Source organism: Pan paniscus, chromosome 2 (assembly GCF_029289425.2).
Source record: "Pan paniscus chromosome 2, NHGRI_mPanPan1-v2.0_pri, whole genome shotgun sequence".
In the NCBI taxonomy this organism is placed as follows: domain Eukaryota; kingdom Metazoa; phylum Chordata; class Mammalia; order Primates; family Hominidae; genus Pan; species Pan paniscus.
Genome location: NC_085926.1, coordinates 3,849,830 through 3,874,562, shown reverse-complemented (window position 1 = coordinate 3,874,562; position 24,733 = coordinate 3,849,830). Strand labels below are relative to the sequence as shown.

The window sequence follows — 24,733 nt, the reverse complement described above, 5'->3', positions numbered from 1 at the left end:
GGCTTAGGATTGTCTTGGCTATACAGGCTATTTTTTGGTTCCATATGAACTTTAAAATAGTTTTTTCCAATTCTGTGAAGAAAGTCATTGGTGGCTTGATGAGAATGGCATTGAATCTATAAATTACCTTGGGCAGTATGGCCATTTTCACAATATTGATTCTTCCTACCCATGAGCACGGGACGTTCTTCCATTTGTTTGTGTCCTCTTTTATTTCATTGAGCAGTGGTTTGTAGTTCTCCTTGAAGAGGTCCTTCATATCCCTTGTAAGTTGGATTCCTATGTATTTTATTCTCTTTGAAGCAATTGTGACTGGGAGTTCACTCATGATTTGGCTCTCTGTTTGTCTGTTATTGGTGTGTACGAATGCCTGTGATTTTTGCACATTGGTTTTGTATCCTGAGGCATTGCTGAAGTTGCTTATCAGCTTAAGGAGATTTTGGGCTGAGATGATGGGGTTTTCTAAATATCCAACCATGTCATCTGCAAACAGAGACAATTTGACTTTCTCTTTTCCTAATTGAATACCCTTTATTTCTTTCTCCTGCCTGATTGCCCTGTCCAGAACTTCCAACCCTATCTTGAATAGGAGTGGTGAGAGAGGGCATCCTTTTCTTGTGCCAGTTTTCAAAGGGAAACTGTTTTTGCCCATTCAGTATGATATTGGCTGTGGCTTTGTCATAAATAGCTCTTATTATTTTGAGATATGTCCCATGGATACCTAGTTTATTGAGAGTTTTTAGCATAAGGGGCTGTTGAATTTTGTCAAAGGCCTTTTCTGCATCTATTGAGATAATCATGTGGTTTTTGTCTTTGGTTCTGTTTATATGACGGATTATGTTTATTGATTTGCGTATGTTGAGCCAGCCTTGCATCCCAGGGATGAAGCCAACTTGATCGTGGTGGATAAGCTTTTTGATGTGCTGCTGGATTCAGTTTGCCAGTATTTTATTGACGATTTTTGCATCGATGTTCATCAGGGATATTGGTCTAAAATTCTGTTTTTTTGTTGTTGTATATCTGCCAGGCTTTGGTATCAGGATGATGCTGGACTCATAGAATGAGTTAGGGAGGATTCCTTCTTTTTCTGTTGATTGGAAAAGTTTTAGAAGGAATGGTACTAGCTCCTCTTTTTATCTCTGGTAGAATTTGGCTGTGAATCCGTCTGGTCCTAGACTTTTTTTGGTTGGTAGGCTATTAATTATTGCCTCAATTTCAGAGCCTGTTATCGGTCTATTCAGGATTCAACTTCTTCCTGGTTTAGTCTTGGGAGGGTGGATGTGTCCAGGAACTTATCCATTTCTTCTAGATTTTCTAGTTTATTTGCATAGAGGTGCTTATAGTATTCTCTGGTGGTAGTCTGTATTTCTGTGGGATCGGTGGTGATATCCCCTTTATCATTTTTTATTGCATCTATTTGATTCTTCTCTCTTTTCTTCTTCATTAGTCTTGCTAGCAGTCTATCAATTTTGTTGATCTTTTAAAAAAAACCAGCTCCTGGATTCAATGATGTTTTGAAGGGTTTTTTGTGTTTCTGTCTCCTTCAGTTCTGCTCTGATCTTAGTTATTTCTTGCCTTCTGCTAGCTTTTGAAGGTGTTTGTTCTTGCTCCTCTAGTTGTTTTAATTGTGATGTTAGGGTGTCTATTTTAGATCTTTCCTGCTTTCTCTTGTGGGCATTTAGTGCTATAAATTTCCCTCTACACACTGCTTTAAATGTGTCCCAGAGATTCTGGTATGTTGTGTCTTTGTTCTCATTGGTTTCAAAGAACATCTTTATTTCTGCCTTCATTTCATTATTTACCCAGTAGTCATTCAGAAGCAGGTTGTTCCGTTTCCATGTAGTTGTGCAGTTTTGAGTGAGTTTCTTAACCCTGAGCTCTAATTTGATTTCACGATGGTCTGAGAGACAGTTTGTTACAATTTCTGTTCTTTTACATTTGCTAATGAGTGCTTTACTTCCAACTATGTAGTCAGTTTTGGAATAAGTGCGATGAGGCCTGGAACATATAAATGACTTGCCTAAAGTTACACAGCAGGTAAGTGGCAGCACCAGAATTACAGGGCAGATCTGCTCACACTCAGACTAAGACTTTGGATACTAGATCAAGGTGCCTCTTGCCTTCCAAATTAGATTTTAAACATCTCTTGAAATATTTACTCTTGCCTTCATATAACAGACATTGTCAGAATGTTTTCTATGTGCCACACATGTACTAGGTACTGAAGTATGAAGAGGAATATGTTCCCACCTCAAGAGCTCAGGCATGAGGCATCCTTATCTCAGTCCCTTGAAAACTCATCCTTACAGGCATGAGCATTAACGAAGGTGTGTACAGAATCCTCCCAGACTTCTGTGTGTACAAATAAGTTTCCAAGCAGGAGCTGGGAGGCAAAAGGCATCCCAGCAGAGGGATGGGCATTTGCAGCAGCATGGTGCATGAAGGAGGATGGTTTGGCTGAGGGCAGAGTGTACAAGGTAAGAAGGTATGAGAATGAGATGGGAGGAAGAATAAGGGAGCCACTTGGGGAATGGTGAGCAATAAGGCTGATGACTGTGGACAGGGGTCAAATTGTGAAGGGCCTAATATAGTATCCCTAGAATGATAGACTATATCCTATAAAGAGTAGGAAATAACTACAAGTTGTTAAGCAGGAGAATAACATGGTCAGACAATATGCTCTTTACTTTTCTTAAACCCCCATGTAGAGTCAGGCTGGTGTTGGGTAGATAATAACCGATATGGTTTGGCTGTGTCCCCACCCAAATCTCATCTTGAATTGTAGTTCCCATAATCCCTATGTGTTCTGGGAGGGACCTGATGGGGGGTAATTGAATCATGGGGGAGTTTCCCTCATGCTATTTCAGATAGTGAGTAAGTTCTCATGAGATTTGATGGTTTTATAAGGGGTTTCCCCCTTTGCTTGGCTCTCTTTCTTCTTCTTCCTGCCACCATGTGAAGAAGGATGTGTTTGCTTCCCCTTCCATCATGATTGTAAGTTTCCTGAGGCCTCCCCAGCCTTGCTGAACTGTGAGGCAATTAAACCTCTTTACTTTATAAATTACCCAGTCTCTGGTATGTCTTCATTAGCAGTGTGAGAATGGACTAATACAATAACATGAACTTAATTGACTTAAAAACAGAAACTAGATTCAGTGGTAAGTTTCCAATCAAATATGCACTTTCTCTTTCAGGAATTTCTGGAAGTGATCATGCTTTATTTATTAAAATTTATTGGCATTTTTGGACAAGTACAATGGTTTATACATATATTGATTGCTGTAAGAATTATAGCCTTTAGAATAAAGGAGTAGCCCGCCTATTCTATCTCACTATTATACTTCCCTACTGCCATGCATGTAAAATGAAGGCAAAATGTAGAAGAAGGCACAATGGATAAGCAGAGGATGCTCAAAAGGAACTTCAGGGATTCACACTGGGCATCTAACTTAGTGATCAGAGGTTGAGAGTTAGTCGATATTTCAAACCCATCTTGTCCTTCATTTCTCCTTGAATTGTTTCCTTACATACTGCTTACATCCTGTATTTTCTTCTATAGAGAATTCCATAAAATAACATTCTCCAAGTTTTTTAAAGAACATTTTTATAGTGTTTCATTATTCTAGTATAAATTCACTTTCCCTTGGGTTTGCATTGTAGATGTTTGTAAATTGACCTTTGGTCTTATCTGTGATACTTGTCAACTATGTTAAATATTGCAGAGTATATGATGAAGCTAAGTATTACCAATGACACCAAAATTTTATAAGCCTCTATCTTTCTCTGGGGCCTTTTTTAGTCATAATAGACAAGGTCCTCTATCTCAAATTGCCAAGAACCCACAGCAAGAAAGTAACACGTTGAGGTGAGATCCACAGAGAGACACATCAAAGTGTGCTGCTTTGGCCTCTTTCGGTAATGCTCCTCACTGCTTATTTCATGACTGAATTGTTGTAACAGAAGAGAGGGTTGGAGGGGATTAGGAAGTCTGGTAGTACAGGCAGTCAGTGCTCTGCCCTTATGCTGTTGAATTTACACCAGTCTGAGTATAGATGTCTACACCTGTGTCTCTTTGCCTGAGCCTTCCTCCAATCACAGCCTGCAGAGTGGAAGTGCTGGTGAATAAACATCCCGGAAACGGTCCTTTAAAAATGGCTGATGAGAGTGGGCATATGTATTAGTTTCCTACTGCTGCTGTAACAAACTACCACACACGTGGTGGCTTCAAACTATGCCAATTTATTATCTTATAGTTCTGGAGGTCAGAAGTCTGACACAGGTCCCGCCAGGCTATCTCAACAGGCTGGCAGGGGTGTGTTCCTTCTGGAGGGTCTGGGGAAGAATCTGCCTTCTTGCCTTTTCCAGCTTCTAGAATTCTGTGGTCTGTGGCTCCATATTGCTCTGACCTCTGCTTCCTTGGTCACATTTCCTTCCCTGACTCTGACTCTTCTGCCTCCCTGTTTTAAGGACCCTTGTGATTACATTGGGCCCACCCATCTAATCCAATCTAATCTCACCATCTCAGTATCAATGTCCTTAACTTAATCTTGTCAGCAAAGTTCCTTTGGCCTCGTAAGGTAATATATCCACAGGTTCTGGAGATTAGGGCATGGACATCTTTTGGTGGGTGGTGGACATTATTCTGCTTACCACAATGTATGAATATTCTAGTTTCCTCATTTTTTAAGTGTGTAACTGAAGCATATGTTCTGCTGTTTTCACGGTCTCCAAGTGAAATTTAGCCCTAGCTGTTCATATTGGTTACTTGCTCAATAAATACCCTTTCCTGGTTTCCTTCCCTTTCCCATTTCACTGCCTCATTTCCTTCCCAATGGCTCCCAGAATTACCTCCCAAATAATTTGAATCCTTTTCTCAGGGTCTGCTTCCTATAGCTTAGTTGCCTAACTTCTATAAATTCTTATGAGTGAATTTCTTTGAGTGCTCAAATAATGATGGACAAAGGGACAGGTCAAAAGGACACAGGTGCCAGCTTGAAGGAACTCCCAATAGCCAAATCTGAGACAACTGGTGAACCAAAATAAATAATTATAATAAAGGATTACAATGTATTGAATAAAGTGTTATAAGAATCCATGAGTCCATAGATAAACAAAAAACAAACAAATGAAAATGGAAAACTCTTTCTTATAGTCAAAATCCAACTAATAAATATAGAAAGGAAGATGAAATTATCAAATCATTATTTGGCAAACATCATAATAATAACTAATCCAGACAAGAATATTCAATGACTCTTAAAACTAGTAGGTAAAAGTTTGAGGAGTAACAGGATATTTACATAGTCTCAAAGCATTTCCCTCACGAGATAATTACAAAGGGTAAAAGAATAACTTTATAGTGGAGAAACCTGATATGCCACCTTAACCAAATGACCTAATTGGCTTATGGGATATGGGATATATCTGTAGCATGTGCCTTCTGATATGACACACCGAGAAGAACTCAGCATCACTTCTGTGATATTTCTGCCAAAAGTGTGTAGCTGGAAACTAATCTTGAAAAAAGATCTGACAAAACCAAATTGAGGGACATTCTGTAATCTTGGCCTGCCCTCTTCAAAAATGTCAATGTCATAAAATACAAAGAAAGACTCAAGAACTATTCCAGATTGAAAGAAACTAAAAAGACATGAACACTAAGTGAAACACTTAATCTTAGATTTTTTCTTTTGCTATAAAGAACATTGTTAGGCAATTAGATAAATCCAAATAAGGGCTGTAGATTAGATAATAGTATTATATTCATATTAATTGTCCTGATTTTGTAAATTGTACTGTGGTCATGCAAGAGAACATTCTTTGTTTTAGGAATTACACATTGAGGTATTTAACGATAAATGGACATCGTGTTTGTAACTTGCTCTTAAAGAGTTCAGAACAGAGAGAAATATGAAACAAACGTAGTAAAATGTTAACATTTGGAAGATCTGGGTAAAAAGTATATGAGAATTCTTTGTATTATTCTTGTAATTTTCCTGAATGTCTTTAAAATTATTATAAAATTTTAAAAGCACAAAAATTGTACAGTGTTTTGAGTCACTGGGTCTTTGTGCTTGCTTACCTCCATGATGGATCTTGTCATTATGAAATAGGTGAAGTGCCCTCAGAATTCTTATGCCAAGATATCTCTGTCTATATATGTCAATTGGGAAACCCAAGGATGTACTGACTATTAAGGAGACTTTCTAATACCTGTACCAGAGCACAGGATTTGGACTAAAGAAAACAGAATTTGAGTCTTGCTCAAAAGTTGTGAGACCTCTGATAAGTGATTTCACTTTTCTTGGCTTTAAACCATGTCTGGAATGTTAAGGGCTTGATATAAGTGATTCTTCTTTAACCCTTCCAGAACATTAATTTATTATTCTCATATATTCTTTGAGTATTTAAATAACTGAGTCTGTTCTTCTGAATGTGGCTCATGATGGCTGCCTTATAACAAATTCCACTTGATGTGGTCATGAATTCATGTGAAAGAAATTTCCATTGTAAGGTTACTTGTTTGTTGTTTTAAAGGAAGAAAAAGCCAGCTGAAACAGTCAACAAAATTATTCAGTTTGTGATTCTGTTGACTAGATTTTCTCACACAGAAAATTTTATGAGTTTAGACAAATAAACTTCATATTAATAATTATTGAAAACAATTTACTTAGTGTAACAAATATGCCCTATTTGTTGAGTTGGGATTGAGTTGGTTTATTTCTAAAACCTTCGGGCATATGTTCGTTCCCAACTTACACTGAAGGATAGAATTAAATGGTCTAATGTAAAAAGCTAGCAACAGGGGGATCTGAGCTGAGCCACAACATCAACCCCACAGCTGCTTTGCTCCTTAATATTTGGCAGAGGGTAGTTCTCCAGTCATTGCCCTTCCTCTTTCTTAAATAGAAGTAATGAGGCTTGAACCTCTCTTGCCTCTCAGGAGTGCTGCAGTGATGAATGGAAATGCCATTTGAAAACTGCTGTGAGTCCTCTGCTAGGAAGATATTTAAGTAACAAAGCATCCTCATCAGAGTACAGTCAGCTATTGCTACAAAGCCAGCACCAGGGGACTGAATCTTTTCATAATAGCATGATCTAGAATGTGCTGTAGATAGCCATGGGTGGGGGCCAGGGAGGGTTGGGGAGGCGGGGGAAGGAATAGGCTACCTTCTCTCTCTCACACAAAGTATTCTTATCTCAGTACTCTTATTTTTTATAGTACTTATCATCAACTGAAATTAACTAATTATTTAACTTATTATCTAGTTGTCCTTCAAAAACATAAATTCAAAGAGGGCAAGAAACAAGTCTGCTTTGTTTTCTTGTATCCCTTGACAAATGGTAGGAGCTCAATAAAGACTTACTTAGAGATTAATTAATGAATTAGAAAATCCATGATACAATTTTGCTATTCTTTTTTGACAGAATTTGAGCACATTTGCTAAGATGCTTATAATTGCTCATGAACATTTGAATTTCCATAGCCAATAGGCAATTTGCCATGCATGTGATTTTTAAGATATCAACTGTAGACAACAAATAAATAAGTTGGCATGAGATGCTTAAAAGTGAATACTTCATGTATCAGTACAATCTTCTTAAGGAGCTTCAGCATGTACACCTAGTATCAGTGAAATGGATAATTGAGAATGTAGATTTTTTTTTGCAAAGTAATTTTTTTTTTTTTGTGACAAAGTCTGGCTCTGTCGCTCAGGCTGGAGTGCAGTGGCATGATCATAGCTCACTGCAGCCTTGAACTCCTGGGTTTAAGGGATCCTCCTGTCTCAGCCTTCTAGGTAGCTGGGACTACAGGTGCATGCAACCACACCCAGCTAAGTTAAAAATATTTTTTTTAGAGATGGGAGCTCGCTATGTTGCCCAGGCTGGTATCAAACTCCTGTACTTAAGTATTCCTCTGCCTCAGTCTCCCAAGCAGCTGGGATTACCAGAGTGAGCACTGCACCCTTGAAGTAATTTTTATATCTGTTTTTTCTGCTCCATATCTTGTCACATTTTGTTGTGTTACCTTGCTATAAAAAGCACATCATCCACTTTATATCCATCTCTTTATATCCAAAGAGCTAAGGGTCTCATACCACTGCAGGCAGAAAAGGAGCAAGGTGGCAGTAGGGCCACCCACTGGGATTAATCATTTTGTCACAGGTAGTCCCCATACTTCTATGGGTAATTGATCTTTACTTCCATGCAGGTTTTAAAGATGAAGAAACTTTTGTGTTGCACCTTCCAACAGCCACCATTGGGGATTTGCTTCATTTGTCCCTCTAGCCTCCTCTGTACTGGTGCCCCATAGCCTGACGTCCTGAAGCAATTCATGAAATACAGGTGGGGAAAGATGAAGACTGTCTTTCTCTTATTAACTGCCTCAGTTCTTTAATGGTAGCTGAAGCAGGGAAATGACCTTGGTGCTTGAAAGCTGCACTTTTATTTGATTTTTTTAAACTTTTGTAAGAAGTCTTGGTGGGGGTCTTTCTTGCATGTATTTTGGACGCTTGATCCTTGATCATTGTATTATTACCTTGACCCTCCTAAAGAATGACATTGATTATGTCATTCTCATTGTTCAAAGTCCTTCAGTGGCTCCCTTCTACTTGAAGAAGACAGTCTCAGGCCTTCACTCCAGCACACAGTTTTCCTCATAATCTAATCCTAGGATAGTGTTGTGGTGATGAGCTTTGATTCTGGGTTAAATACCTGATTCTGCCTCTTGTGACCTTGAACAAATTGCTTAACCTTTCTAAGCTTCCTGTTTCCTCATGTATAAAATGGAGGAAACAAGAGAACCTGTCTCATAGGATTGTTTTGAAGATTAATGAAATTATTCATATAAAGTGCTCACCATTGTCCCTGGAACATTGTAAAGGCTCAATAAAAGTTTGTTATTTTTACCACTTCTCCCTCCTGAACTAGTCCAGCAACTAAACTAATTTTTGTTGCAAGTACCCCATAATTTACATTTTCCTTCAGACTTCCTTTAGTTCATGCTTTTCCTTCCCCGACTTTCCCAAGTTCAAATGCTCCCCATTCTCTGAGGCCCTGCCACAGTGTTACCTCATCTCTAAATCCTTCCACAAAAATATACTTCCCCCTGTTTTTCCCTCTACAGTTCTAAGAGATCTCTCCTTTCTCTGAATTCCTTAACACTTTTTGAAAGCCACAGCCACTTAAATCAAGGAGGCTCTCTGGACTCCCACTTAGGTGAGGTCTGGGGGATGTGTCTTCTTTTCCCGTGGGCTTCTATGATGAGGTAATGTCAGTCCGCTCTACCATGCTGACTCTAACCAGTAAAGAGGACCACCTGTAATTATGCCCAACACATAATAGTTGCTCAAAAAGTATTTATTCAGTGAAAGGACCATCCCGTGACTACTGTACAGATCACTCCACCAGAAGCCCTAGTTTCATTCCAAACTGCAATTCCTCAGAAAATGTGTGTTGAGATTTCAAAAACTGTTGAGCCTTGGGTCTGGGGAGGATTTGGTAACATGTCAGATATATTGTATGACTCATTAATTTAAAGTGGTTTGGGGGATTCTAGATGCTAGTACTCGATCTTTTCAAACTCAGAGTTCTTTTCTCCATGACATCTATAGTTTTTGCTCGTGTTAGAGGTTCAAAATGATTGCATGGGAAGTGGAATGCTCTGGTATTTGAAAAGATTATAAGGAGTTATTTCTGTCTTGCTATCTTCTTCCCTCACAAGATGGCTGGGAAAAAGATGACATCCCCTATATTTTGAAAAAAAAAAAAAAAAGTCTTTTTTATCCAGAAGAATAGAAATGGGCTTGAGGATTGCTGCCTGTGGTTTTGCTCAGCCCAATTGATCTAGGCAGGGTGTTGGGGTGAAAACAGAATGGAACTTCTACACATTATAGGAGCTAACAGCAAGACTGTCACTCACTGGTGGCTGTTGGAAGGTGCAATATATATAGCCAGAAATATATATGTCCGTAGATTATTCCTCCTCAACAGACTTAATGAAATTAGCCTAAGGCAATTTTCCTCATAATGCAGGGTGAGAAAATTTGGGGGGAAAGCTTAAGTTTTCCTATTTCTAAATGTAGGGAGGCTTTACTTCTAGTTTCAGCTTCTCCACTCGCGGGTTGAGAGTGCCTGGCTAAATTATTCTCTTTCCCTGGGCCTCAGTTTCTCCATCTGCAAAACAAGGGTATTGAACTAAATGGTCTATAAAGGTTCCTCAAACTTTTATCAGTATGCCTTGATGAGACATATCAGGTTGGGAGCACCCATTTGGCGAGTGAGAAAAGCAGAACTTGTTTTGTATGTCATTGTGAAGGGTATGCCCTACCCAGGATTCACAATGACAATCAACGACCTGGACATACTCATCCAAGCAGAACTCCCAATTGTTGTGGTTGAATTGTCTCCCCAAAGTCCCTAACTGCCAGTACCTCAGAATGTGACTACATTTAAAGACAGGGTCTGTTTAGAGAAAATCAAGTTAAAATGAGGTCATTAGGGTGGACCCTAATACAATATGACTAGTGTCCTTATAAGAAGAGGAAATAGGGCCAGATGCGGTGCCTCTTGCCTGTAATCCCAGCACCTTGGGAGGCCAAGGCAGGCAGATCACCTGAGGTCAGGAGTTCGAGACCAGCCTGGCCAACGTGGTGAAACCCTGTCTCTACTAAAAATACAAAAATTAGCCAGGCATGCTGGCGGGCACCTGTAATCCCAGCTACTCGGGATGCTGAGGCAGGAGAATCACTTGAACCTAGAAGGCAGAGGTTGCAGTGAGCTGAGATCGCGCCATTGCACTCCAGCCTGGGCAATGAGAGTGAAACTCCATCTCCAAGAAAAAAAAAAAAAAAGAAGAGGAAATAGGACACAGAGACACACAGAAGGAAGACCATGTGAAGACATAAGGGGAAGACAGCCATCTACAAGCCAAGGAGAAGAGCCTCAGAGGAGACCAACCCTGCCAACATTTTTCCTTGGACTTCTAGCCTTGAGGACTGTGAGGAAACAGATTCCTGTTGTTTAAGCCACCCGGTCTATGGTACTTTGTTATGGCAGCCCCAGCAAATAAATACAAGGACTGTGCTCTCTAAGGAAAAGTAGAAATGCTATTGTGGTGAGGGAGAATAGCAGGAAAAAATTGGGATGAGAGAAAAGAGTTTGCAGGGCTGCTCCTAAAATTGTGTTTCCTAAGTGCCCAGTCCTTGGGTCAGAAGTTGGGCATACATTTACTCATTATTTAGAAACGGGGGAGAAAACAATTGAGAAGTTACCTGGGGCCATGTACTGTTGTAGGCCCTGGGCATGCAGTAGTGAATAAGGCAAATATCTTCCGGTGGTGAATAAAGTCAGCAGCCATAACGGTTGCTAAGAAGGAGAGAACAGCCTAATATAAGAAGGTATGACAGGCAAAACTAACTGAATCTGGGCTCTTCGAAGGCTTTGCCTTAAAAGCTCCAAGGAAAGAGTGAGGATTAAGCAGGGGAAAAAGGAGGAGGTGTTTCAGTGAGAGATCTATGTGAATGTGAGAAGATATGACCAAGGTTCTGAAAAGCAGTCTAGTGGAACTGCAATACAGAGAACAGGAAGTAGGGATGTGGAAGTATAAGCCAGTAAATTAGAAAAGATAAGTAGCTTAATTAGCTTAATACTTTTCATGGAGGAAGAGAAAGGACTGGGGTTAGAATTGAACTGACCAAGCCATTTGGCTCTGACTGCTAGCCATTCTAGACTTTATCCATCATTCTTTCACCTCCAGGATGGCTAATCAAGGGATGGTCAAGCCTATCATATGCATTTTTTTTTTTTTTTTTAAGAATGCATGGACAGAGCTTTTATTCTGGATGCCTTTTTTCCGTATGCCCTGGGGAACTGGCCAGGACAACTTAAAAAGAAAACTTTAGGATCCTTAGAGTCCAGACCTCTGCCTCCATTCTTTTACATCCAACTTCGAGCTTTCCTCACTCCCCAGAATGGATGTTGCCTACAGAGAAGAAGATAACCCAAATGAGAGAGGTGTTACAAGTAATTGTAGAAATTCTGAACAGCTTTGCTTAGAGAAAGTGAAAAAGAAGAGGGAAAAGGAGAGACTGTTTCCTAAGAGGCCAGTTTAAAAGGCTCTTCTTTCAGCAAACTTTGAGTTATAATTTGTCCACTCCCACCAGGATCTCATGTTACAGAGCTTTGAGGGAGAGAGAGATGTCTACCACTCTGCCCCTAAGCAGTATTTTCTGACTACACCATCTCCACTGTTTGACATTTCCACAGTGGCTGTGTGGCTTTCTTTCCCTTCCTCCTCTGGTGTCATTACTCTTTCCCATTCTTCTCCCTAACCTGACCTTTGGTAGTTGTGCTACAAGAGGAAGATTGTGTGTTAATTCCCAGTATTCATCTCCGAAGTGCAAAATTTGCTGGGGAAAAAAAAAGATGGCTGTACTCTTTTGAATAAGGCTTCCAGAGTTTGAGGAACTGTGAGGGTGTACCCCCCTGAACTATAAAGAATAGGTACTCATCTGACCAAATCTACTGAGAGTTGCTATGTGCCCAGAAAATGTAAGCTGCTGTGTTGTGTGTTCAGAATAGCACCTTGGGGAGCTGAACACAAATCCAAACAATCCCAGATCATTACAAGTGGCTCAGCCCAAGCAAGATGTCCTGGGTTGTATGATTTCCACAAACTTGGAATGAAGTTAAGGGAAATTTTCCCAGGTCTCAATATGGAAGAAAAAAAAAGAAAATTTAAGAAATACAATCTGTTCCCCTAAATCAACCAAATGCCAGCTTGCTCTCTGCAACAGTCCAGAAATCTATTACCAGACAAAACAAAGTATAACCAGGGAGATGAATGCATTTGCTTCTAGCAAAAACTTACTATTCACTCCAAAGTCAAAGTTGTGAATGACTTCATTCATTCAACAAACCTCTATTGGCTTTTGGATGGTCCAGTGTTTTTCACTGTTTACAAACTGCTCCTCTCAATTTATGTAGTTAATGGGAAGCTAACTATAAGTTGTAAGTCTGGGGAAATGAATTGAAATTAAGCTTTTTGTAAGATGGTCAGTTGAGTATTTCTCCAGAGAGAGACCAATAATTCAGAGGAGGTGTTGATGGAATCTGCCCTGGACAAATCTCGTAATGATCAAAACAACAAAACGTATAATGTCCACCCTTACACTTGTTAAGAGCAGAATTGGGGAAAATAACATTTTCTATCAATCTCTTCTTGCTATCAGGAATTTCCATGATCAGAAATCAATCCAATTAAAAACCCAAGGAAAATCCCATAGGAATAAAATCTAGATTCAGAGGTATTTTGTATTAAGTTATACTACAATGTCTTTGACCTGTTTTACTTTTGGAAACAAAGGGAGAGGAGCAATAGGTGAGTCTGGGGGTACATGTATCCAAGTATGGTTCTTTATTACTATTCCAAGTCTAAGGCCTTGTTTGTTACACTAAAAAAAGGATCAGAATTTTGTTGAAGCAAGTGAACTAGAAATATTTGTATTTAGTGGGCAAAGGACAAGCTGAAGAGGATTCATTTGTGCTTCTAAACACCACATAATCAGTTTCAATTTTCCAAACACGCACTTCCTATTTTCTTGACACCACAGACACCAAAGAAAACCTGTACTAAGTGCAAGCCACTGACTGGGATAGTCTTAAGCAATTAGGGCAATCTCACATCTGTTTAATGCTTGTGTCTTACATATTACCACAGCTGAGGTTCCACACTGAGGCCCCAGGGCTTGGAAGGTTTATCAAATTGCTCTTGCGAGCTTCTCTTATCTCACTAGGAAGGCACTCCCCCCAGTGATTATGTGGAATGGCTTAAAAAATTAAACTGGGATGTTTATTGCGGCATTATTCACAATAGCAAAGACTTGGAACCAACCCAAATGTCCAACAATGATAGACTGGATTAAGAAAATGTGGCACATATACACCATGGAATACTGTGCAGCCATAAAAAATGATGAGTTCATGTCCTTTGTAGGGACATGGATGAAATTGGAAATCATCATTCTCAGTAAACTATCGCAAGGACAGAAAACCAAACACCGCATATTCTCACTCATAGGTGGGAATTGAACAATGAGATCACATGGACACAGGAAGGGGAACATCACACTCTGGGGACTGTGGTGGGGTGGGGGGAGGGGGGAGGGATAGCATCGGGAGATATGCCTAATGCTAGACGACGAGTTAGTGGGTGCAGCGCACCAGCATGGCACATGTATACTTATGTAACTAACCTGCACAATGTGCACATGTACCCTAAAACTTAGAGTATAATAAAAAAAAATTAAACTGGGAATAAAGCTTCATCTGGGGACCATAGGCTCCTCATACAACCCAGCCTCTCCCTCTCCCCTCTGCACAAAAACTTGCTGTAGTTTCTGTCCTACTTCGGCTCCCAATGTAGTTACCCGGTATTTTTAGGAGCCCTTTCCCTTTTATCAGAAGGCCTCCAGAATCCCCAAGTCCTCTGGGAAGACTTCTTCCACTTCCTTAGAAAGCCTGTGATCACGGCAATCTGTTCGCTGCCTACGATGCCCTCCCTCTGGATGCTTGCTTGTGAAGCCCTCGGCTCATCTTTTCATTCTGAGCTTAAGTAGTGAGATCTGAAATTTGAGCTCCCCAGTCTGACCAGGGTTCTTCTTCCCTGTGCTGTCCTGCTGTTTCATCTTCTCCGTGTAGTCATCATACTGGATGGTCCTTAACATGGATGTCTATCTTCCTCTGTGACTACATCCTGGAGAGCAGGGGCAGGGTAGGCTCATCTTTATGTCCCTGGTGTTTGACATGGAAGAGGCAAAATGCTTCCAAAAGGACTCGTTCCATTACTGAATATCCATATGATAGATGGTTATACAGCCTTTAATACCGTGGTTTCCAAGATAGTTTAATAATATAAAAAGATGCTTACATTTTGCATAATAGAAAAAAGTGTACAAAGCTATATATACCATGATTCCAATTCTATACTCATAAAGATATATTTTTTATAATTATATGTATATATACATATATAAATACATACACAGAGAAAAAAGAGAGTAGAAGGAAGTGTACCAAAATCTCATCTGGTTTTGAGTTGTTGAATTCTATTTTTAATAAATATTTTTCTCTAGATTCTCTATAGTAAACATATACTACTGTTATAATCAGAAGAAAAAATGCGATTTTTAAATGAGTTGCAAACACGAACCATCTTATGATGGTGGGAGCCCCCCTAAGCTAGTTAGAACAAAAATTTGGTAAAATCAAGTACTGTTAATAAGTGTGTGGTGCTCTGATAAGTGGGAAAATAGTATGAAAGCATATATTTTGGTTCATATTCATGGTCGCCTTCTTTTCCTAGTTTCATCAGTAGCAGAGGAGATACTTAAACCAGTCTGCCTCTTACAAGATTGAAAGTAATATATTTTTAAATTAAGGGCTATTCAGATCACAAAGATACAGGATTAGTCATAAAACTCTTCACTAACAGTTCTCCAGGGAGTTTATCCTCCTAGCACCCCCAGCCCCCAGAATGATCTATAGGAAATTTAAGATGAGATTACTTACAGCATCAGAACAAGACTTTGCTCTGGATGATGTGGTATATGATTAAAATGGGAGACTAACCTCAATGGTTAAAAAAGAAAAGCAGCAAGGTAGCATTTCCTTTCTTATCCAAGGCTGTGGTATTAAATGCCACATTAACAAGCCTTCTGTGGGGAGGTCCCTTGCAAGATTATGACACCTACCCTTTTCCTTGTTCCTCATTCTCAGGAAAGAACTAAATCCATCAGGCCAATGAGATGGCCAGCCCAGTACTCTGAGTGCCTTTTCAGTTAGAACATAGATTCATGGTTAGTCTTGGGCCTTGGAGTCTGATAGCCAGGGCTGCTTGGCCTCATCACTTATCAGTGATGAACTGAGGCTCAGTTTCTCTATGTGAAAAATGGGGACAGGAATATACCTACTTTACAAAGTTACTGAGGATTCCACAAGATAATACAGGCCAAGCGCTCAGTACGGCATCTGAAGCACAAGTGCTCAAAACACGGCCATATTTGGGACCTACTTTTACTCCCACCCACTCTCATTTTGACTGATTGCTTTTCTTTTGCAGCTTCAGGTTCTTCCAGTTCAATGTATGGATTTGCTGTCACAACCATGGAAGACCTGTCCTTTACTTTTTCCTCTTTGGCTTGTGATTTCCGTATATTGATCTCAGGTTTGAGTCTTAAATCAGACCCTCCCTCTTCTCCATTGTTCCTGACTCAAATGCTGAATATTTGGGAGTTATGTGCTCTCTATTCCTGACCTAGATTTAGCTTGTGGACCATTATACAGTTGGAAAACTACTGGTTTTAGTCATACAGTCCTGAGTTAAGTCTCAGTTGTTTCTTACCAGCTGTGAGATTTCAGGCAAGTTGCTTGGCTCTGTGAGGCTGAGTAAACACTATTCTGTAACATACGGACGACATGGGCAACTGAAAGGATTCAATGTAAGTAATCTATGTGAAGCTCCTAGCAGAGGGCTAGATGCACAATAAATGCTTCTCCCCACTTTTCCTTAAGTCACAGCTGTAAAAATGTAGTCCTTTCTGCCCCAATTACATGGTTTGTTTTCCTTCTCCTCATGACCACTGTCTTGTTTATATGAATGAGACGTGGTAATATGCAGACTGATGCATTAAAATGCTACCTTATTAATTCAGGATTCCCCCCACCCCTTACTAGGAATTCATGATCACTCTGTCAGGGCCCAGGCTGAAATTTACTTTGTCAATCTAATCTTATGGGAGGGAGACAGGGAGGCCCAGGTGGAAAGGAGAGGCATGATCTGACGCACTTTGTGACCAGAACTGCTTTCATGAGGTACATGATACTGGATTTGCTTCATATTTAATATATAACTGACATAATGGGCTGTCAGGAGGGCAAATGCATAATGCCACTTTAATGTCTTATGGCATCCATATAAACTGGGGAGGGGGACTGGATGATTTCCTAAATATAAACACATCCACAAACTCCACAATTTGGTAATTATGCAAGAGCCATTGTCTGGCTGTTCCCTGTGTTTTCAGGCATGTCAGGTACCCTTGCAAATTGCTCAGTTTATATGAACTTCACATTTCCCCATTTAAGCTTTGGAGCTAAACACTTGAGTTTGTCATTAATTTTATAAAAGCTTTCCATGGTTTCCTGCTAAGGAAAGAGAGTTTGGTGTCTTCTCCACAAAAATCTATACATTTCAAAATTTTAGGAGTGTGTAACAGAGAATAGTATGGGGGAGTTCAAGATTAGAATTAAAATTTAGCCTGATATAAGTATAGTTTTGGAATGTACCTCAGATTCCCAGCATATAAGGTTTCTTAAAGAAGAAAAGATAAATAAATTTGAAGACATAAAGAAAGCCTTCATTGTCATCTCCCGCCGTCAAGTCTCCTAGCAATTCTTTAATATGAGAAACCCATTTAGTTCTGTTTACCTGTTCTGGGCAATGTTGAACCAACAGACATAAAAATCCTTAGTTCCCTCAGCATCTCCTTTTTACTAAAGAAGCTGGTATCAGTGCTTATGGGGGAAGTGGGGGTTGGGGCAGGGGAACTGTCCACACCAGATTAGATCAAGTCCTGCAGAGATTCCAGGCCAAAATTATTCTAGACCTCCGGATGGTGATTCTGAATCACCAATCTTTAAAGAAACATTTTTTTTTTCTTCCAAGCTAATCCCTTTTGAATAACAATAAAAAAGTCTATTTGCAAGCAAGGCGAGAGTGAAAGAACTGAGGTGAAGAAAGCATTTCCAGTTGTACTTAGGATGCTTCAGAAGTAGTTACATTTCCCTTTCCAGTGAATAGAAAGGGAAAAAGTGTGGTTTTCCCCAGCAAACTGTTGGAGATATAAAATGCTTCTCCCTACCCCACCAATGGTGAAAACAGTAATAAAGAAAAGAAAATGCCTTGGAAAATGAATACAGAAATAGAAAACAAACACCAAGTAAAGGGTTGACTATGGCGTCCTTAGCAAACAAATGAATGATTGAATAAATAGAAACCACATGAGAGAAAATATGCACTTTGATATTGTTTGCAAAAAAATAGAGATGATTCCTTTTTGCCAAATCAGAAACACTGACAATCAAACATTGCATTTGTTTTTATATCCATGGCATCAGTTCAATTTTTCATTAATTAAATGAGCAAGTTAGGGAATGCCTGTTTTAAGAAACTGCTCCAAAAATAACCTTGAAAAATCAGGTTAGAGATACACTATATACCCTGAGGGCAGCAGAAAGCAAAAGGGAAAATATGAAATTAGAAAGTGACCTATAATAACCACTTCACTGTTAAAGGTGACATAACATTCATTATCCATCAGGACCTAGTTTGATGTCTAATTTCACTGGCTGTCTAATTTATGAAATTAAATACAAACGAGAAAATACTTGGCCAAGGAAAAAAGTACTCTATCATTTTGTTTTCTATCAGCTGAAAATCAGCTCATTAGCACAGACAGGGAAAAGTAAGTTCCAGTACTTTACTGAAGAAAAATGTAAAAGGGGTTTTTCCCCCCAAACTGGGCTGGCAGAAGATATTGTTGATGAAAAATCTTAGATTTCCCGGTGCTTGCTATATCTTCAGAATGGAGAAATGGCTGAGGTTTTTCCCTTCATTTATTGCACCCGTATTTAAGTGCTCATTCTGTGTAAGTTCAAATGTTTGCTTTATGGGCCGAATGAAGCCTCGCAGATTTGCAATTGCAGGCTGCTGAGGATCTAATGCATCAGTGCCATCCATTTTCATGGTTCACAGATGAACAGGAAAGTTGTAACATGGTCCACTACTCTGCAGACGTTTGAAGACAAGAATTCCTCAAGGGAAACACCTCAAGTTTGCATTCAACGCAGCTCCAATTCTCTGTATTTCCCATACATACATTGCAATACTAACAGTAGAGACACCGTCTGATCTGCCCTGTGCTAAAATGTATCCTGAGTAAATGGGAACTTGAGGATGTACTGCATTTTTGAAGCAGGGGCACTAGAGGTTATTCAGAACTGTAAAAGAGGGGCCCTGCACAGGAACCTAACAGGCTGCCGGGCCTAGAACAATCAATGGAGTGCAGAGCACTGAACTGGCAGGAGTCCGAACTGGGTAAGCTGCAAGCCCTCCCTGGGCCCAGGTTTTTCTCACCAATAAGTGAAGGGTTTGGGAAGGGATACCTCGAGCTCAGGTACTTATTTTTCTGTTGCAGCTCATTTGTTTCAAGATCTGAAATTCTGTTTGCCAAAACCCCTTAAGAATGGGAAGAAAGTGATTTTTTTAAATAAAGTGATTCACAAAACCAAGATACTGCCAAAGAAAGAAATACCTCAACCTACATCACCTGGACTTTCTTTCTGCCAACTTCCTTGCTTTTGCTTGTCTGGCACCTGTCTGATGGAATGCTGTGTGCCTGGCGGCAGCTGCCTTTTGAAGCGACCTTTATTTTCAAATGGGTTCTTCTTTACCTATTAAATCCCATCCCTCCCTCTGCCCTTTGTGGAACTGGCCTTCTACCTAAACCTAGTTCCATCTGCTCTAAATGTTACATGTTTCCTCTATAATCTTGAAACAATTCTCCAAAACTGTCTATATATATTTGGATGAAAAGTGTCAACTGTACGGAAGTTGTTTGGTTTTCTATTAATCATTTACTTGTCTCAGCAGATATCGCCACACAGATAATAGAGACTAACACGGGTCAAAGCATATAGACAACTGTTAAAAAGAAATAACATGTCATACAGTTTGTGACACTCCACAGATGTTTTTGTACTTTGATGAAGAATGTGGATACTACAAAAGAAAATCAGGTTTTAACAAAACTCTTACAGAAATGACATATCCAATATATTCATATATATATACACACACATTGTGTGTGACAGGTTGGGATGTGTGTGTGTATATATGAATATATTGGTGTATATATATATTTACTTTTATTTATGCATGGGATACAACAATACACCTTTTTTTCTTCATATGAACCACCCTCCCACTGCCCATTAGGTGCTAGTCAGTACTATTTAAAATACAGAAATCCTGTTCATTAAGATATCTTAATTAAAATAGACATTTCTTCCCTTAGAAAAAGAATTAAAACCTTTTAGGGCCTAGCTTTAAAAAGCAACATGCTACAGCTGATTTATTTTGGTAGTTGTTTTTATGGATGTGAAAAATATTACCACTGCAACTAGCAAGAACTATAAATGATACATTATTGCAAGTGTTCTAAAAAATCAGAACAAAACTAATTTATTATAGTTCTGTCTTCATTATACACCACGTGTTGGTGAGTTAAACACAACAAAATTGTCTTTTCTTTTAAAAGTGTCTACTAAAGATAAAAAGCATAAGATAACAATTAACATGTAGTTTGTTACATTAAAAAATCTGATATACATATTTCTATTGCCTGTTAGCTTGTTCTAAGCCTCTTTAACTATTACAACAAAAAAAAAGGAAAGAAAAAGAAAATTCATTGTTTAAAGGCAAACATTCAATTCAGTTGATACAACATTACAGTACAGTCAACTAACATCATTCAACGAAGGTAACAAGTCTAGCCTTAGCTTCTTGAGTTAAAAGTCTGTAGACCAGATTGCTACAAAAGTTTCAATGCTGCTTCAAAACCGTATGTTAGCTTTTTGGAGGACAAAGTACTTTCTACGGATGGCTTCAGAAGGGGTCACGCTACTGGTAAAAGCACAGGGGAACCCCAACCTGTCATTAATCATTTTATTGAGCACTGTAGTTAGAACAGCATTATTGAGTTTAGCACAACAACTAAAATAAAATAATAATAAAATAACAATCATAATAATGATAAGAATAAAAACCAAACACAGACTGGAAGCCTAGAGTCGCTGCCAGCCGTGTCAAACCCTTGCGATACGCTATACTAAAAAAATTTGAAATATCCACCCGTCCTCTCCACTCTGCCACAAACTAGCAAAGTCAAAAATACAAAAGTCTTCAACTTGTTCACTTTTGCAGAATAAAGCAAAAACGTCTTTGTGCTCCTTACTACCAGAAGCAAAATATCCTCTGAGTTACCACATGTAATAGCTTCTGGATGTGTCGACCTGGGTTGGCTTGGTGTCTGCAGAACCATCTTTGTCTTTCTCGCTGTCACCTTCCCAGAGGTTAATGAGTGGTGGGTACAGCTCATTTAGTGGGATTGAAGAGGTTTTTTGCATATACTTTTTTAATGAGTGGTGGTAGTTTTTTCTCTTAAATCTTTTGGCAAAGTACACAGCAATGGACGCAAGGCTAATGACGGCAAACATAGACCCCATTACTGCAGCAAGGGCTGTACTGGTTTCTTGATCAGAGATGTCCAGTGCGAAGGCGGCATTTTTGGTTGTGACATTTACGCATGACTTTTGAGTCTGCTGATGAATATTGGACACTGTGAGACACACTTCATAATCTGTGGAAGGCTGCAGATGTGTTAGGTTGTATTCATGGACATCAACTGGGACCCTGGCAGTATATGTTATGTGAGGGTTATCAATCTTCATGGTGGCAGACGACCATTTTAAGTTTGACGTCATGACATTGGAATTAACTTTCCAGGACACTAAGATGGAATGGGATTCTGTCTGCTTGACGTATATTTTTAGCACCTGGGTACCATCCAGAAGGGTCCCATTAACCTTAATTGTTGCCACCCGAGTGTCTGCCCCTTGGACATTCTGGGCAACACATGTGTATCTTCCTGAGTCTTCAATTTGTATGTTAGATATTTCCAAGGTACCTTCGCTACTTAGCTTGTATTTATCTGAAAGGGTTTCCACAGTTATCTTATTTCCAATGGGAGTGACCCAGTAAATTTCAGGTTCTGGCTCAGCCATGGCTCGACAGTCTAGGAAAACCGTCGTGCTGATATCCACGTTTAAACGATTTGGGAAGCTGTCGTGAGATATCATTGGGAGGCACTGTTCACTCGAATCCTGGATTAAAACTTCCTTCACCTGGTGCCCTTTATATTCGGGCGGCATGGCACAGAACATGGATAGGGGCTCCATGAAGCGGATGTTGGTTTTGTTGGAGTTAATCCAGTGGATCACACAGTCACACCTGAGGGGATTGCTATGGATACTGATCTCACGCAGATTGGGGAGGGATTCGACTGTCTTTTGGTAAATGGCATTCAAGGCATTGTTGTTCAGCATCAAGCTTTCCAGAGCAGGGACACTTCGGAAAGCCAAGCGGTGGATGTAAGAGAGTTTAGGGTTATTGGTGGCTTCCAGCTTTGTGAGTTCAGGCAAGTTATCCAGGGCATAGCGGTCGACAGAAACGAGCTCGCCCATATTGTTGATTCCCAGTTCTTTTAACCGAAGCATATTTTTGAAGTCCCCTTCTTGGATTTTGTGAATGGGGTTTTTGTTGAGGTCTAAGAATTTCAAATTTGGAACTTTTTGCAGGGCAAGTTGAGGGACTTTAACCAGTTTGTTATCATAAAAAGACAGGCTCTCAAGGCTATCCAGACCCACCAAAGCATTTCCAGGAATATCAGTGAGATACATTCCTGCCAAAACTAAGCTTCTCAAATTTGCGAGGGGTTTGAAGTTCATATCCAGAATTCCAATCACAGGGTTTTCTCCGATCATGAGAATTTCCAGGTTGGGTGTAGAATCAAACCAGCGACTATCAATAACTTTCAGTTTGTTGGAGTTCAGGTGGAGCCTTAATAGATTTTTTAAGCCTGCAAAAGCATGAGCAGAAATAGTGCTAATTTGGTTGTGGTTGATGTAGAGTTCTTGAAGGTTGCTGAGGTCTTGTAGACAGTAATCAGTCATCTCTGTAATCTGATTTTCCTCCAAATGCAGCGTTGTGAGCTGGGTTAGGTTTGCCAGCCCGACCTCCTTAATGTTAGTAAAGTTGTTTTGGGAGAAATCTAGTTCAGTCAAGTTGAAAAGCTGCTGCAGCTCATCCACAGTCTTCGCGATGTTATTGCTCTGTAAGAGAAGCACTTGTGTGTCACTAGAGAGGTTACTGGGAATCCTTGTTAAGCGGAGGTCATTGCAATCAACAGTGGTGGCTTCTCTGTAAGTTGACTGTGGGGTAAACCAGGGACGAATTTCACATACGCAAAGTTGTGGACACTCACTATTCTGTATGGAAGACTCGGTTAATGACGTCATTAGTAGGCCCAGCACCAACTGGCAAGCTGCTATAACAAAGCTCATCCTAGCCATGCTGGCTTGCTGAGCAATCTCAACTCCTGACACCCCAAAGTTTTAACAAAACGTGAACACTATATTGTGATATGTAGGACAGCGAGCAGAAAATGTAAACATTCAAGCAAAGTCTTGGTTGAGCTGTGTAGAATTCCAGAGTCCAAAGGGATGGTTTTCAGGAGTTTTCAAAAGGCAGAAAGCAATTTGGAGTCTTTTAACTGTGTCTCTCAGTTCCAGGCATGTGCACAGGTCCGTGGCATGAGTTATTTCAGCCAAATTGAAGTCTGGAGATGTGCCTGAAAATTAGATTAGGACAGATGTTATGCTTATTCCATATACTTTCTACATTATAGCCTTTCTTTTGTTTACTAAAAAGGCACAGTCACTCGCAAATCTAGTATTGAATACATTCAAAATCCATTGAAGATAACAAAATAGGCTTTTAAATTGTAGGACATTCTTACTATATCCCACTTACTATACTAAAACTAGTTTTAGAACTCCTTCACTTTTACAATTAAATTGAGATTCCATGTACCACTAAAGTCATATATGACTGTGTACATTTGTATGTATACACATGTAAAGTCACTAAACATGCACACACACACACACAAATGCACACACTCATACATACTTAATAGGAACACTAAGAAAAAGCCTGCAGATGTCTTTTCTTTAAAAACAAAGATGTCTTTAGAAACTACATGTATTTATAGCTCCAAAAAATTAAAAGTTCATTCCTAGTGAAAGCAAAACATGAAAGGTAGTTTATTAAAGACTCAGAGCTAATTTTTAGTTATTTACATTTTAGTTACTACCTCATTTGTCTCCTGGAATTCTTTCTTTTCTAAATGGTACATTCTGCAGACATATTCAGCCAATGCTTTTCTAGCTCAATTATTCCTATGCAAAAAGTTAATTTAATATCCTACAACATGGACGAAAATATCAAAAACATGCTTGAAAGATGCCAGTCATAAAAGATCACATATTTTATGATTCCACATATACAAAGTATCCAGAATAGGACACCCTGCAGGGACAGAAAGTAATTTAGTAGTTGCCTGTGGCCAGGGGTATGGGGGAGCACAGTGGGAAGGGTGCTAAAGGCTACAAAGTATCTTTTTGAGATGATGAAAATATTCTAAAGATTGTGGTGATGGTTGCACAATTCTGTGAATATTCTAAAAACTCTTGACTCAAACATTTTAATGAGCAAATTATGTTATGTGAATTATATCTTGATAAAGCTATTATTTTTAAAGTTAATTTAACATAACTAAAAAAGGAAAACATCAGTTTTTCCTATATTTGAATAGCCACATCAGATCTTGACTGACTAATAAAAGGACTTCATTCTGTCATACCATTGGTCTCCATTAAAAACACAAACATACACAATAAATGTATTTGTATCTCACACAGATGATTTCATTAATCTCGTGAGAATGTCACTCACTGCTTAATAACTGTTGACCATGAACATGTTTATATAACC

At 39.3% G+C, this 24,733-nt stretch overlaps 2 protein-coding genes across 12 annotated transcripts in view; one reads left to right on the top strand and one right to left on the bottom strand.

The window, feature by feature from the left end:
- Positions 1-24,733, top strand: part of SUMF1 (sulfatase modifying factor 1) — a 696,570-nt gene that overhangs the window by 606,285 nt on the left and 65,552 nt on the right. The gene's annotated exons all lie outside the window — the stretch shown is intronic.
- LRRN1 (leucine rich repeat neuronal 1) overlaps positions 1-24,733 on the bottom strand; it is a 257,800-nt gene that overhangs the window by 189,663 nt on the left and 43,404 nt on the right. For 4 of the 10 annotated variants that reach the window (XM_063602090.1, XM_014344133.5, XM_055109473.2 and 1 more), the window contains one exon: positions 20,277-23,528. The exons of the other annotated variants lie outside the window; for them this stretch is intronic. In XM_063602090.1, the coding sequence (XP_063458160.1) occupies positions 21,100-23,250 (2,151 nt within the window). In that variant the 5' untranslated portion in view covers positions 23,251-23,528 and the 3' untranslated portion in view covers positions 20,277-21,099. Of the gene's footprint in view, positions 1-20,276; positions 23,529-24,733 lie in introns of those variants that run through there. 10 annotated transcript variants of the gene reach the window in all.